This window comes from Myripristis murdjan, chromosome 21 (assembly GCF_902150065.1).
Source record: "Myripristis murdjan chromosome 21, fMyrMur1.1, whole genome shotgun sequence".
Classification (NCBI taxonomy): Eukaryota; Metazoa; Chordata; class Actinopteri; order Holocentriformes; family Holocentridae; genus Myripristis; species Myripristis murdjan.
Window position 1 is genome coordinate 5,235,337 of NC_044000.1, and position 16,062 is coordinate 5,251,398.

General features: G+C 40.8%; 2 protein-coding genes across 2 annotated transcripts in view; both read right to left on the bottom strand.

Moving 5' to 3' along the window:
• enox1 (ecto-NOX disulfide-thiol exchanger 1) overlaps positions 1 to 16,062 on the bottom strand; it is a 121,449-nt gene that overhangs the window by 64,670 nt on the left and 40,717 nt on the right. The gene's annotated exons all lie outside the window — the stretch shown is intronic.
• LOC115380174 (cilia- and flagella-associated protein 58-like) lies at positions 8,211 to 10,823 on the bottom strand. Its single transcript, XM_030081263.1, has one exon. It carries the CDS (start codon positions 10,821 to 10,823, stop codon positions 8,211 to 8,213), a length of 2,613 nt encoding a protein of 870 aa, XP_029937123.1.

Sequence of the window (16,062 nt, forward strand, 5' to 3'; positions counted from 1 at the left end):
CTCTCTCCGGTTCTCTTTCACAGATAACACAGCTAAGCGCTTTGCAAGTTCTCCAGCTGACAAGGATTCCTGATTTGGGAAAACTGATGGCTGCCAGTATGGAAATAAGAAAACAGCAGCAAAACATAGGAATGCTGTGGCTGTATCACTACAAATGATAACTTCTATTTTATTCCACACTTAAAAAGTAAGTTTAGACTGTTCTATGGAAATTGCAGTCCAGTCAGTGTCATCCATCCCTGATATGAGGGATCATATTTATTGGAATATTTATCAATTATACACTGGCATGGGAAGCACTTGACTTGAATTATTATTACCTGGATTTCAATGATGTTTCAGAGGCATCTCCACCCAGACAACTACTGTATAAAACACTATAAAGATTTTGAATTCAGGCGCAAAAACATCTTCAATCCAAACCGAACCGTTTGGATTGAAGCTGCTGTGCAATCTGAAAGCTACTTTATTCATACAGTAGGTGTTATTGCCTCGGTGTGGGTGAGAACACATTCCTCTCATCTCATTTACAACGCCGCTGCTCTTTAGTGCCTGAATCAATCCACCATGGCTCGCTTAAAATTCAAGCAATGCTATTAGTGTGGCTGCGGCTACTGTTTTGAATCCATTTAATCCACTTAGGGCCTAAGAGGCTGGGGAGATGAGAGCGGAGAGGGATATGGTCAACATGGTTGCCAGTCTGGGGGAAAGTGCTTCACGGGAAAGAGGAGCAGCCACTTGTGCAGTTGTGCTAATGAAAATGCAGCAGCAGGCGCACCAAACAGGCAACCCACCCCTCAGCCCACGTGATGCTTCTGTTTTTGTTGACGCTCTCTTTCATTCTCATAATGCTAGTCGTGGCTGAAGCTTTCTAGTGACCTGATGCAGTGAAAATGATCTGCAATTCTGGCTCTGTGTGGTGGGATGTGCTGACTTTTCACAATTTACCATTTTACGATTTACTATTTCTGCACCGGAGACAGCAGCTAGAAAAAACATATCATAATCAAGAAACATGTGTTGTTTGCAAGGCAAGCTTTTGTCCCTGTTTTCACATTTTTTTAACGGTAGAAATCACAACAGAGCTCACAACGGCTTAGCTTTATCCACAAATCACAGGCTGTTCCTCAGCACCCAGGAGAGGGAAACTGTCCCGACAGCGCAGCAGACACTGGTGGGAACGCATCGCCTCTGAGCTCTTCACACACTGTGGATAAACAACTTTCAGATGAGCCGTTTCCTCATATGAAAGTTGTTATTGTTGTCCTTGTGAAAATTTCCAATTTACTATGCCTCCAGCTTCCAGATAACAGGCAACACACTCACCCTGCGCACATGGATCGAGGCATTTGATGTTGTAAAGCTCCAAATCTCGACACACACCTGAGATCTGATGTGACCGAGATCCGTCGCTCGCAGTCCGTGTGAGCTGATTGCAGTGTTCACCAGGTTGAACTAAAAGGCAGACTGAACTGGTGCAGGCGCAGTTTCCTTTGCTGCACTGGCCACAAGTCATTATAAATTAGATTTAGCGGGTCACTTGAATAAACGTCTATTCTCTCCTCCCATGTTTTTGCAGTCCTACATCAGAACAGCCCGCTCGGTAAAACAAGGACTGATATGCGATTCCCTATTTGTCTCATGCATGAAAAAGCCCCACAAATCCTAGATAGCTCAACCCCTGGACATGCACTTAAAGAATGCGTTCGGATCTGCACACAAAAGTTCTGCAGTGGCAATAGTTTGTCGTTCTCCGGGTTTCTATCATATAACTCCAAAACAGAGCATGAATACAGACGTTAATAAATGAGGTTAAAGCGACGCATTGGGAGGCGGAACAGACGAGTGGCTTGATCCATTTCCCACACAGTCTGGAGCTTGTCAGGAGCAGGAGAGTCTGGCAGCTGAAGAAATGCCACCTTGTTGGTGTGTTTTACATGATTCGACGATAGAGGAAGCATTAAATCGACCTTGCCTCACCCTGTATGACACACATGTCACTCCTGACTTCAGATGACTTTATTCTAGCTCTTAAATGTGTATAAAAATGGAGGGGTGGAGGAGGGTGAACTCTTTGTTGTTGTTGTTTTTGTTCGTCCATAGCAGCTGATATATAATGACTTTCCAAAATGTGCAAAATGCTCCTCTAAATAAACCTGATACTGTATTTTTTTCATGTTATAGTGTGCAGTATATCACTGCATTTCCCAGTAAATATTTTACTATTTCATTACTGGGGATGTGACAGTTTTTGAATTATTACAGTATCATTCTATTATTTTAACAGGTTTATTACATTTTCAGTTATTTAGGGGTATTCCTCAATACATTCTGACAAGTTATTACAAGATCCATCTGTTATTGTATTATCAGCTGCTGCGTGGCTCCCAACACGTCTTTTCTGAGAAGCATTGTGTAGCCTGTTTTGTAGCAAAAGCCTAAAGAAGAGAAAAATCAATCTTTTGTATGTGGCTGGGAAATGCTCGCTAGAAGTGTAACACGGCTGGAGGACTGAAACTCGGTCTTGTGTTTTTGTTGGTGCCAGTGGAGACCGTACACAAGTCGGCTCACCGCTGTCTGCATGCATCAGTCAAGTTTATAGCTGTTGTTCTGAGTGTGCACGCACACACACACACACGCACGCACGCACGCATGCACGCACACATACACACACACACACACACACACACACACACTCAGAGGCTTGAGATCACCACAGGGCAGTGCTTGTCATAGAAGTGTGTTGTGTATGATGATGGTAATGATGAGTGACACTTCTGCTTAGAAAGAACAGCAGACAGGCCAAGAGGCAAGCTGGCTCCATGGCCATGAACACCATGTGTCTGTTAGAGCTGCACTGATGTGCAGTATGAAGCTGACATCAGCCAGTCACTGTCATTCACCACCAGGATGATGCAGGTTACCTTCTGCAGAACTGATCAGTTCTACACTAGAAGATTTGTGACCTGAAATGGCAGATGGTAAGTGATAGGTTACGTTAAAACAATCTAAAATATTAAAATGAGTTGAATTCTGCTGTGGCCTTCCCAAATAATTCTTTTGCTAACAAAAAGCCAACACATTCTAGCTTGCTGCTGAGCTGGTTAAAAGACAGCAACAAATATATAAAAAAATATATATATAAATATAACATATATAACCATAAAAATATAAACAATCTTCCCATTTCATAATAAATGTTTACCCTCCAATTAATGTGCTATTAAATATGTGCTACTGTCTCTTTAAGACGCGAGCCGGCTTAGCTCAAAGACCAACTGACAGAGACCAACGGAAAAGACCGAAACTACACGAAAACAGTCAGCACAAGATCCAACGAAAATACAAACACATGTAAGAGAAATTACTAATTAGTCATTTTAAAATGGAGAATCTACCCTAGTACATCCGAGTGGCGATTAATGAAACTGTTGAAGACGGTTTTGGTGAGTTTTCTTTTTTCCCCTTCTGTCTTTTAAGTTGAATGAAAGTGTTACACTGTTACAAGCTAGCAATGTAATCGGTCAACCAAACCCATTGCAACATGATTATATGTTTTATTTGTTTTGCTGTCAGAAAGTGTAGCCTTAACTTTAATAATCCCTGTAGTCTTATGTTTTGTTTGATTATGTTATACTGAGTGATCGGTTTTATGTTGAATGATAGTAATGTCTTGTTAGACGCTATCGGGTAACCATGGCAACAGGACACGGCGAGTGAAGCAGTTATTCACCTGCAACCGCCATGTAACTTATATTGGAAAAGTAACCAATTCCTTTCAGTTGAAAAGACATTCATTTATTTTCTGTATTGTTTATGGCCATTGTGCAGGCCATGTTTTTACCCGACTCGTGAAAGGCTGACAACGGATGAGGACCCCTTTTCTGTGTAGCCGCAACCAGCGCACACGGAGGACGACACCCCGATAGAATCTGATGGCGAGCCTACCCAAGGAACTGGAACCTGAACGAACTGGAACAACACATGTGGATCTCCCGCACGGTTTGAACAGAACGCACTGAACTGATAAGCATTGGATCTGACAGAACAACTGAACGGAACTGAATTATTTAATATTTAAGACATTTGGAGTATAGAAATCTCGTTTATGAAAGTGAAAGAAAGAAAGAGTTAACTCAGAAGAAAGAAATAGATATAAATTAGAATTAAATAGCTGGAAATTAGATTAAACAATTAAAAAACCTGTCTTACAATCTATCTATCTATCTATCTATCTATATAGATACATAATCTAACGTCTAATATAATAGAACAAGCAAACAGAACACATCGATAAGACATTTTAACTTTTTTACATAAGAGAAGGATTATCAGAAGGAGTGTTCAAGAATATATATTGTATATATTTATTGTACATATTTTATTTCATTTATTTATGTTTCATATTTATTGATCTATATAATATTTATTCTTCTTCAGTTAACTGCCGGATCATTTTGAGGAAAAAAGGAAAAACCTAGTAATGTCTTCCTCAGATAAACGTGCTATGACAGAATGCTAACAAATAAGTGAAAAACAATGATGTTAGCTGCTAACGTTAGCTAGGCTAGCTCCAGATAGTTGTTTTCACTGCCAGCATTAGGTCTGCTCATCAAATTAACAAAATATATATACCACTGTAAAATAAAGACTACAAAGAATACCATGTTTTCAAATAATTTGTTTAAATGGTTTGTATGAGTTTGTAAAACTAATTTATCATTGCTGACTGTGTTGTCCACCATGTCACATATTTTGGCAAACTTTGAGTTCTCAAATCTCCTCTGTAACTCTGACTTAACCGACATTCTTTCATAATTTTCCATGTAGGAAGTCAATTTTATCCCCGTTCCCAGTTCAGTGGAAAACTCCATCGGGCTGGGGCCAGCTGTGACCACACGAGGAACACAGCAGTATAGCTGAGTCATGTTTGGCCCTATTTCTCATCTCAGAGGAATCTCCGGACACCAGCAGATTTAGGGGAGCGTGATGAGTAAGACAATGATTACTGTAGCTTTAAAAACCAGTTAGTAAGTTGAAAACCAGTCAGCAACACTGAGCCAGCAGGCTGTTCCCTGTTAGTCCACCGACAGGCAGGAACAGGACTTCAAACAGGAGTTTGACACAACTGTGGCAGCAGCAGCAATATTTCTTATTACATGGCACACAGAGGCAATATCATACAATATCACACTGTAGCTCGAAGGCAGGCACTTTTAAATGCCACTGTGTGTGTGTGTGTGTGTGTGTGTGTGTGTGTGTGTGTGTGTGTTTCTGTGTTTGTGTGTTTGTGTGTGGGTGGGTGGACCTCCAGCAGGCGACAGCGCTGAGTCACAGAGAATGACCAGATGGTGACAGAGAGAATGTGAGAGAGAGAGAAAGATAGATAGATATACATAGATAGAAGGAGAGATAGAGAGAGAGAGATAGCAAGAGAGAGAGAGAAAGAGAGAGAGTGTAGTTTGTAGCTAGCACTCCTCCAGCCGTGACTGCTTTCTGCATTTTAAACACCTTCCCTTCTGTCGCTCACAGCCCCAGCTCTGCAGGACAGGCCAATTAGCATCGCTCACACACATGCACACACACACGCACGCACGCACACACACGCACACACACACACACACACACACACACACACACACACAGCAAATAAATCCTGTCTATGAATATTTACGCAGGCCTGCTAGAAAGAGAGGGAGGGCTGGCTGTGGAAAAGCAGTGGAGGACAGTGGACTGTTAGAACAATTAATGCGTACTGATGATTAAGGTTTCCATATGAATTTCTCTATACTGTAGCTGTAGCTGCCTCACAAAGTCTCTTGCTATAGACCCAATACAGACAAATCCAGCTTGATCGCCTTCTTCCAGAGGAAATGAAACGGGAATACAAGACAAAACAAATAGAATAGAATAAAACAGAATAGAATAGGGCCAATTTTTTGGGTTGGGGTTTTCTGGTGTAGTCTGAAACAAGTCAGAAACTGCTTTCGTTTCTTTTATTACACAGGTAAAATGTTTCTCCAGACAATACATAAACATCAATACTTTTTGTACGTGTTTTAGGGCAAGTAGACATTTTTGCCAATGTGCTCTGCCCCTTTTGCCCCCCACACGGACCGTTTACCTGCATAAAACCACTTGGACTACAACAAAAATGGAAGTGGAAACCAACCAAAACCTTGTCCCTCACCTACAAACTCTATATGTATAAATAGAGACTAAAATAGACTAGAATAGAACGGTTATCCCAATTTTTGTGGCTATGGCAGGCAACTTGTTGTTCTGTATCGGCACATTTACTGAAATAAAAGTGTCATACAGTGTACAGAGTCACATTTTGCTCAAATTTCTAATATCGGACAACTAAAATGTCTATTTATTTAGTTTACCATGTAATTATATAATCAAATAAATAGCATGTGACCTTGACATCAGTATATATGCAGTGGCCAGAATTTTCTTGCAAAGTTTGTACTTACAAGAATGGATGACACAATATTGAGCTTTACAACCCTCAGCATCCATTTTATAGGGATTTAATGGAGAATGAAAAGATCTGGGACACAGCTGTCTCAGCTGTTGGTGCGGATGGTAAGTTTAGTTGGTTTTTTTAAGGTCTTGTAAATGCATCCTATTTACAAGATCATGCTGTACACCAGTGTTGTTTTAAAAAAAAATCTAGGGTAGGCAGAGTCCTCAGACACAGAGCAAATGACAAATGCAGCCCTGCATTGGCCAAGACCCTTTAATTATTAACATCCAAAAATGAGCCATCAGATCAGTCAAGAGTTGAACAAGACCAGTCTCCTCTACCAGCTAACCCTGAAGCTCCGCCCACAGGACAACCACCAGCCAATCCGGCCCAAACAAGTAATCTCTAAACAAAAAGAAAATGATCTCACATATTGGAATGAAACCACCAAAACACAAAGTTAGAATACTATTGAGCCTAATCAGAGAATAAGTGATATGTACTGTGACAGATACAAAGCTTATAGCCAAATGCATTTGTTCTTAATATTTTTAAATTTTATATTATATTTATACCACTGTCATTATTATTATTATTATTATTTTATTTCTTTTTTTGGCAACATAGATCTCACTCCTGTCATGCCAATAAAGTTAAATTTAATTTGAATTTGAGTGTGGCTAAACCACCCATGACACCAAAAACTACAAGAAATACTTGCTGCAGCTCAGAACTGTGTGTGGGGGGGCCAGGAACCCAAGCAACAAAAAAATAAAAAACAAGGAATGTGTCATATTATTTGTACTATAGGGTATTTGAAAAACAGTAGCATAAAACATATCATTTCTCATGCGCTAGAGAAGTTTTCCTAGGAAAGAACAACTGACATCAGGTGTTTAAAATGGAAAGCTTTTATGAACTGCATATAGTTTGAATCACTATTGTGTTAAAACAAACTTGAACTGTGCTAGGTGTGCTATAGTTACCTGAGCATGATTTGAGTCCTGGTACCAATTTTTGAGACAATTAAATGTCTCTTTCCTTGTTATTTTCCTATTTGGAATTGGAAAGTAGATCTGGCAGATAGCTGCTGCAGGAAACTTCTAAAGAGTAAGTTTGAACCAGGAAGAAATTACCTGATACTTTCACAAATAATTGTAAATGCCACACAAAAAATGGGTACTGAAACTTGATTTTTTACACACACACACACACACACACACACACACACACACACACACGCCCCACTAGATTTAGTTTTAAACCTTGCAAAACATTATGTGTTTAAATTACTGAAAATCTGAAACAAGCAAGAAAATTTCAATGAAATTTTAACTTTTTTTTTTTCATTACAAAAAATTCTGTTTTTATTTAGCATTAACAACGTTTTAGGGTTGGATGTCAGCACTATTTTTAACAGCAGCTGGGTACAGTGCACACACAGAATGAATAGCTAGTGGATCATGAGGAGATATTTGCTGAATCTTCTGATTTCAGATATCAATTATCTTCGTCCAGAATTGCTAACTCTGCCTTTAAGAGCTTGCATTCAACTGACGAAGAAACAAAGAAACAAGAAGAAACAAAACTGCACATGCATACATTGGTTCTTGTTTGATATCAATGCATTGTATTTGTATTATACAGGAGAGGAAATGAAAGAAACATTACAGATGGCACAATTAAAACTGGCCTGACTCAGTTAAAAAAAGAAAAACTGTTTTTCATCAGGTTCTTGTTAGTGATTTGACATTGACAGGGAAAAGTGTGAGTTTGGGTTGGGTCTTGAGGGGCTGCTGACCTTGAATCCTCCTCCAGTGAAGCGTGGTTTGTTGTTGATCATGGGCAACTTGAGAGACGGCAGCTGGTCCTTGGCTTTGGCCAACTGTACCCTGTTGCACTGTTTCTCAGCTAAGTAATTCCTTTTCATGTTGTCACGCTCGTTGATCAACTTAAAGGTTTCTACTTTGTGTTTTTCTCTCTCAGAGTGGTACATTCTCACCTGTGCTGTTAGTGCCTTGCACTTTTTGTCCAAGTCTCTGATCTTCCACTTGCTCTGCTGGAGCTGCATAGCAACCTCCGGACCCGGCCTCCGTGCCATTTTCTTCTCCAGCTCCTCATAGCTCTTTTCCTTCTCCTGTAATGACACCATGAGGTCCGCCACCTCTTGGGTTTTGGTGATCAGCTGTTTCTGTAGCAACCGAATCTTTTGGACCAGCTCGAATTTGCTGGCGTCCAACCTCCACTGGTGCACCCAGGCAACGGGTTGATCATTCATTTTTCTTAAGTAGGGGGCCTGTTTCCTCTCGTGGAGCAGCAGGTCCTGTGTCTCCAGGAGGTTTGCCTTCAGGTTACTTATATCACGTGAACTTTTGCTTGTTTCACTGTAGAGCCTCTTGTTCTCCATCTTGAGCAGGAGGATCTCATCCACACGCTGATTATAGTGATTCTGCCCTTTGGTCAACAGTGATTGCAAGATCTTTACCTTCTGGTGCAGCAGCGTCCGCTCATCATTGCGGTGCAGAAGCTGTTTACCCAGGAGGTACCGCTCCCTGCTTATCTGGTCCACTTTTTTCTGTAGTCGGGCCTTTTCAGCATCATCATCCACATTGATCTTGTGCAGTATTTGCTCATTTGTCTTGTGGCTAATGATGTCCTTGTTTAATTGTTCTATTTTCTTTCTCAGAAGACAGCGCTCCTTCTTGAGTTCTGTATTCTCTTCGGTCAATTCCAAGCATTTCTCCTCAGCCTCGTCTGGGGCCGACATCCACTGATCATCTCTGTGCCACAGATTCGCGAGGCACTTGTCCTTTGACTCTAACTCCAACGCCATCGTTTTGATCCTCTCATTACGCTCTGCCAAATCTTTTTGTAATTCAAGGTTCGCCAATTTGACTGAAAGAAATTCTTTCTCACATTTCTGTATCTCATTCTCTCTTCCAGTGATTCTATCCTTTAGGACAGTGATGTCGACACCTGTTGAGGCAAGCTTGTTTTGAAGTAGCTGCATCTGCTTCTTGAGGCTGTTCTTTTCATTGACATAGCAGGCACAGTCATTCTCCAGCTGTTTGATGGTCTCTTCTTGGCTTTTAGCCTGCTGGTGGTATTTGTGGATTTGCTGCTCCATGCTGCTCTTTTCTTGCTTCTGGAGCTTGATAAGGCTTTCCTGCTCTTCATTCTCTTGCTCAACTTTGATGATGTGCCTTGTCAGACTGTCTTTCTCTTTGATCATCGCATCTAAGGACTTTCTGCCAGTCTCCTCTTCAATATGAGAAGCCTCAAGTTTGACTTCCAGTGTTTTTATTTTTGCCTTTAAGTTTGTTATATTCTCCTGTTCATTCTTCATCTGGTGGAGTTGTTTCTGAATGTCCATGTTTTTCTTGTTTACCGTTTTAAGTTCCAGACGCATCTTTTTAATGTGGTCTTTTTTTGTCTCCAGCTCCTTGGTAATCTGCTGGTTTTCTGAGGACAGCTTTTTGTTGGCCTGGGAGAGCTGCTTGCTCTCCTTCTGCAGCTTAGTGTGATTCAGTTGTTCCTGCCCCAGCTGCTGGATAATTTGGTCAATTAGCAGCTTCTTCTTGTTAAGCTCCTGCTCTGTTTTCTGCTGAGACTCTTTGGCTGATTGACACTCCAGGATCTGGGCCTCGGCTTCCATCTTGCTAGCTTCCAAATCAGTGTGCAATCGTTTTACCTCCCTCTTTAGCGTGTTGATTTCCATTGGTTGCTGTGAGTTCTTAATTGAGTCCCAGGCAGCCTGGCATTCTTGCCGTAGTTTAATAATTTTCTTCTCATCAGTCTCTCTCTGGGACTGCATCTCTGCCTTTGCAGCCAAGAGGTTCTCCTCCAGAGTCTGGACTTTTACACACAGTTCATCCCTCGAACTGGTCACCTCCATCAACGTTTTATGTGTAAGGGATGTTGAAATACTGGCTTGATCTTCATGCATTTTAGCTTGGCTTGTGAGTTTTTCTTCCAACTCAAGAATGGCCGTCCTGCGGCTCTCTGCTAGATCTTCAGTATCATACAACTTCTTCCAGGTCTTATCCAGGTCCCCCTTCACAGACTTAAGTTCTGTCTGAGTTAACTCGGCCCGCCTGTTATCAGCATGAGCCTTAGCAGACATGGATGCAATCTTTGCATTTAGCTGCTTGCAGCGGGCCATGAGCCTATTCTCATTATTATGAGATTTTCTTAGTGCATGGGTAACCTTCTCAATATGCACACGAATATGGTCCATGCGTTCGTCACGAGCAAGCTCACTTAGAGCCAACTCAGACTCTCTCTCCATGGACCGCAAAGCAGACTCCGCTTCTAACTGTTCGACTGTGTCGATGTTCTCGAGCTTCTCCATCGTTGTGTCTCTCGCAGTAACAGTACTGTCAATACAATTACTTAATTCACACACGCCTTATGCCTTCAGGGAGATTGGGGGGGGGCGATGATGTCATCAGCCCATTGATGATGTCACAGACATTGCGAAATCATGATGTCACAATGTCAAAATGACTTCTTGATGACATCATAATATTGATGGTATCATTTTGATGATGTAATCAAGAGGTCATTAATGATGTCATCAGAGAGAGAGAGAGAAAAAATTTAACTCACTTTTATTTGCTCAAAACTATTTAAAATGAATTATACAGAGCAAACAACACTCAACAAAGCAATATAAATATATATATAAAAATAAATAACAGAAAGAAATAAAATAAATTAAACCAATATTTAATTCAAGAGATAACCAAAGACTAATTCATCATCCAAAAAATGAGTGGTTATTTAATTTTATACAAGGCATTTTTCAAATGACCAAAACTTAAAAAAATGTTTGATTATCATTTTTTGTGTTTCTAAAAACAAAACATGAAATCGTTAGAGGACAGAAACAAAAACATGCCCAGTTTTTCATATCCTGCGACCGAAAGTTGCCGCTTTCAAAGTAAGAGCGCGTATGAGGACGGCGGTGTATCAGGGAGAGAAAGAATTACAGTGATGCTGGGTAACTGAAGGTGGTGGACATGGATCAGTATGTAGTTTTTCAAAACAATAAAGGATTGTGTATCAGGGAAGAAGACATGACTGCAGAAAAACTAAGCTGCATATTTACAAGGATACAAGGATACAAGGATACAAGGAAGTTTATTTGTCATTATACAACAGGTTGAATAATGAAATTAAAGTGTGGTTCCCTCTTGATTGATTAATTGATTGTATAGAAAATAAAATTATTAAACATGGAGGAGTGCAGATGGTGCATTTAGTAGTCTCACAGCCTGAGGGAAGAAGCTGCTCTGTAGTCTGGTGGTACGGCTGCGAATACTTCTGTATCTTTTGCCTGATGGCAGCAGGGTGAACAGGCTGTGGCTGGGGTGGGTGTTGTCTTTTAGGATCCTTTTGGCTCTGCGCAGGCACCTCACCTCCCCGATATCACTGATGCTTGGTAGATGGGTGCCAGTGATGTTTTGGGCAGTTTTAATCACTCGTTGCAGAGTCTTCCTGTCCTGGGCCGTGCACATCCCATGCCAGTTTGTGATGTTTCCAGTCAGGATGCTTTCAATCGCTCCTTTGTAGAAGCTGACAAGAACTTGGCGTGGGAATTTTGCTTTCTTAAGTTTCCTTAAGAAATACAGTCGTTTCTGGGCTTTTTTAACCAGGGCAGAGATATGTGAAGTCCATGACAGGGTCTCTGTTATGTTGATTCCCAGGAACTTAAAACTGCTCACTTGCTCCACCTCAGCTCCATTGATGTAGACAGGGTTGTGTGTCTTTGCCTCTTTTTTTCGAAAATCAACTATCAGCTCTTTGGTTTTGCTGACGTTGAGCAGAAGGTTGTTGTCTGTGCACCATTTTGCAAGATGGTTGATTTCCTCCCGATATGAAAACTCATCATTGTTGGAAATCCGGCCGATGATGGTGGTGTCATCCGCAAACTTCACAATAGAGTTCTCTCCATGTCGGGGGTTGCAGTCTCGGGTGTACAGCGTGAACAGGAGGGGGCTGAGCACACAGCCCTGGGGTGCTCCGGTGTTGAGCACTAGAGTGGAGGAGGAGAGACTGCCAATCCGAACTGACTGGGGTCTGTTTGTGAGGAAGTCCAGTATCCAGTTGCAGAGAGTGGTACTGATGCCCAGAGTGTTCAGTTTTCCAATCAGCTTCATGGGGGAGATTGTGTTGAAAGCTGAGCTGAAGTCAACAAACAGCATTCTGATGTAGGTGCTGCTTTTCTCCAGGTGAGTGAAGACTGAGTGGAGAGCAGTGGAGATGGCATCCTCTGTGGATCTGTTGGTTCTGAATGCAAACTGCTGAGGGTCCAGACTGGCAGGGATGTTGTTCTTTATGTGCTGGAGAACCAGTTTCTCAAAGCACTTCATCAGGATGGGGGTGAGTGCCACAGGGCGGTAGTCATTTAGATTAGACACTGCAGACTTTTTAGGCACAGGGATGATGGTGGCTGTCTTGAAGCAGGTGGGAACACTCTCCTGTGACAGTGATATGTTGAAAATGTCGGTAATGACATCTACTAGCTGGTTGGCACATGTTTTTAGTACACGGCCAGGGATGTTGTCAGGCCCAGCAGCTTTACTCATATTCACTTATTAAATATTAAATATTAATATTTCAGACTAGAAATAATAATAAATCATATCATCAGGAAATAGCCAGCTACTAGCTAACATTATAGCTCTGTGCTAGCAGGTGTGAAGCCTGTTAGCTTAGTTGTTGTCATGGAGTTTGCCACCTTGAAGTCCGCCTCTGTGGTTTATCACTTAAATACTATAATGTTATATTTGTCACTAACGTAATTTAGAAATTCAGCATTTGAAAAAGTCTCCTCTGACTCACAGAGGAATATAGGAAGGTTTGAAAGTAACTGCTAGCTGTTATTTTACCCCTGAATTTCTTCCCAGGTCTCAACTCAAAGTCTATAGGCTACATGAGTGATGAGGCAAACATGGCCGTGTTACCTTGAGCATCAGGTGTTCTCAGCTCAGTGCACCTCACTCCCAGAGCTCACTATGAGCTTCATGGTGAGGACCAGCTCACCCCATCAGCTCCACATATCAACATTTTTCATTCATGCGATCACCTGTCACTAGTGCTGCTAGTTCACCTGCACACCGGGCTTCAGCCCCCCCAGAGCCACTGTCTCCAAAACATTTCAAAGGTAACCTTAAAGTCACTTGTTAAACTTCTGTCAAACAGTCTGATATGATTTCAAATGTCTCCTTTGTAGTTATTGTGTTATAATAGTTAATACCACTTTAAACATGTTTTAACACTTTTCCCTAGAAAATGCACTCTATTGTCCACTTATTGTTGATATACAAAGTACACAAAGGTATTAACTATTTGAATGTTATTCTCACAGATCAGTGTACCTTGCTGAGCTGGTTGGTGGGAGACTGAGTCCCAGCAGAATGGTGCTTGTTCAGTTTTTAGAATGCGAGGCTTCCCTTCAGGGGATCATTGGAAAAGTGCAAGGTGCCATTGGAAGGCATGACCCCATAATATTAACTGATGTGCAGGGAAATGCAATTTTGGAGTCAGGTGGCTAATATTAATTTGTTTATCTAGAGAGATAGATAGATAGATATAGATATAGATATAGCATTGGCAGAGAAGATTTGGCAAATTTTTCAAGGGCGCAACCCAAATGTGGCACCATTTAAAAGGGAAATAAAAAGGCTTTCCAACGGTGTAAGATTTATTACCAAGAAGCATTGTTGCAACAAAGAAATAATCCACCAAACACAAATTTCCTTACTTTTTGTGCAATTTTTATATAGATAGATAGATAGATAGATAGATAGATAGATGTGTATGTATGTATAAAATGACTACTCATGACTGAACCAGCCACTTGTGTATTGTTCTTATTGACATTCAAATTTACATTAACATTTGTCTTTACCAAAAAACACCCACTGCCGCCAAGTACCTGTTCCTGTTACTAATTTGCATATTCAAATGGAGCAAATGTTTTTTTTCACACATTGCTCTGAGTTGTAGTTATGAGACAGAGCAACCACTGCCAGCCAAGTTGTTTGGTATGCCTTTACCTCTCAAATAAAGAACATATGGTTGATCATGAAACTTACGAATGCCTGTTGTAATTATTTTCATCCTCTCTCCACTGGTTTATTCCACCTGGTATTCGGTGAGCGTTCCACGACTCCACCACCCTTGTAAGACCAATCTGACATAACTGTAAAATCTCATCGCATGACTAATGTATGTAAGTAAGTTTTGAATAAACTACAATGTGGTTGCTTCTGCAGCTGTTTAACATTAAGCTACATCCAGAGTAAAGAAAAAAAAGAAAGAAAAAGAAACCTGTTCTTGGCCAAGGCTAATGTTATGTTCGATGGCATTTTTACTAAGAAAATTAGAAAGCATAGTAATTGTAAAGAAAATGTAATGTAACGTCTGCAAGTAGAGAGTGCTGCTGAAGAAAACACAATAAAAGTGATCATATAAATGGGCACACATCCAGTGTGTTGCTAAAGCCATCATACAATCCACTGATCTGTGCCCTTGTGGATGAAGTTTGTAAGTAAGGCCTTCTCTCCTGATAATGGCGATAGGATGACAGCAGCTCCTGCATGAAGAGTGTCAAATAAAATTCCTTGCCATGATCTCCTCGCACCTGATCCCACATTCCATAGGCAAGCACTGCAGGCCTATCGGATGAAAAAAAAAGTTTTAATATGTACAAAACTTTTTAATTCCTTTAGTGTTCACAACAATACATGGGCTATTACCTGAAAACATAGATAGCTAATGGGATTTTGCTCCCCTCAAAAAGGGGGCTAGGGGACATGTTTAGCCATGTTGGTCAGACCAATCGATTGACAATCCTTACAATTTATTTGTCATTGAAAAGGGGACTAATCAGGCTTTCTAACGGTATAAAAGACAACACCAATCGGTATTGTTAAATGGGAGAAATGATCAACTGAAAAAATATTGCAGGGGATTTTGTCAAAAAAAAATTGGTCGCTTCCCACACAATTACCGGTGTCACTCATTCCAGAAATGCAGGATCCTTACAAGTTGTATCTCACTGGAAAGAGGACGAATGAGGCTTTACAACAGTATAAGATACAACACTATTGGGTATAAATAAAGGGGAGAAATTATAGATTGAAAAAGCGGTGCAGAACTTTTTTTGCCTAGTATATATATTAACAGTTTTCCCATGTAAAGTTAACTGTGTGAAGATTGCTCTTGGAGACAGAAGGAAAGAGACACATTACACTAGTGTGCATAATATGACCAAAATGAGCTATTTTGACATGAAATCTAGACAGGTTTGTTATCTGGCAATATTTAGTCGATAACGACATCAGTGTGTTGTCAGAGTAACATCATTGATGAAAAGTTAAATTGGAAGTGTGTGTGTGTGTGTATGTGTGTGCGTGCGTGCGTATGTCTGTGTGTCTGTGGATGCGCTTGCTAGCTAACTCCATCTGGACAGGCTCATCACTCACCCAAGTACTGAGATGGGGCAAGGTGAAACAGAACGTCACAACAGGTAAGCCTTTTAAACAACACATTTTTCACACTTGTCATTGTGACATGTGGCA

Bases quoted from the DNA above. Each gene is read 5' to 3' on its own strand.
- LOC115380174 (XM_030081263.1), bottom strand. From the start codon at position 10,823: ATGGAGAAGCTCGAGAACATCGACACAGTCGAACAGTTAGAAGCGGAG.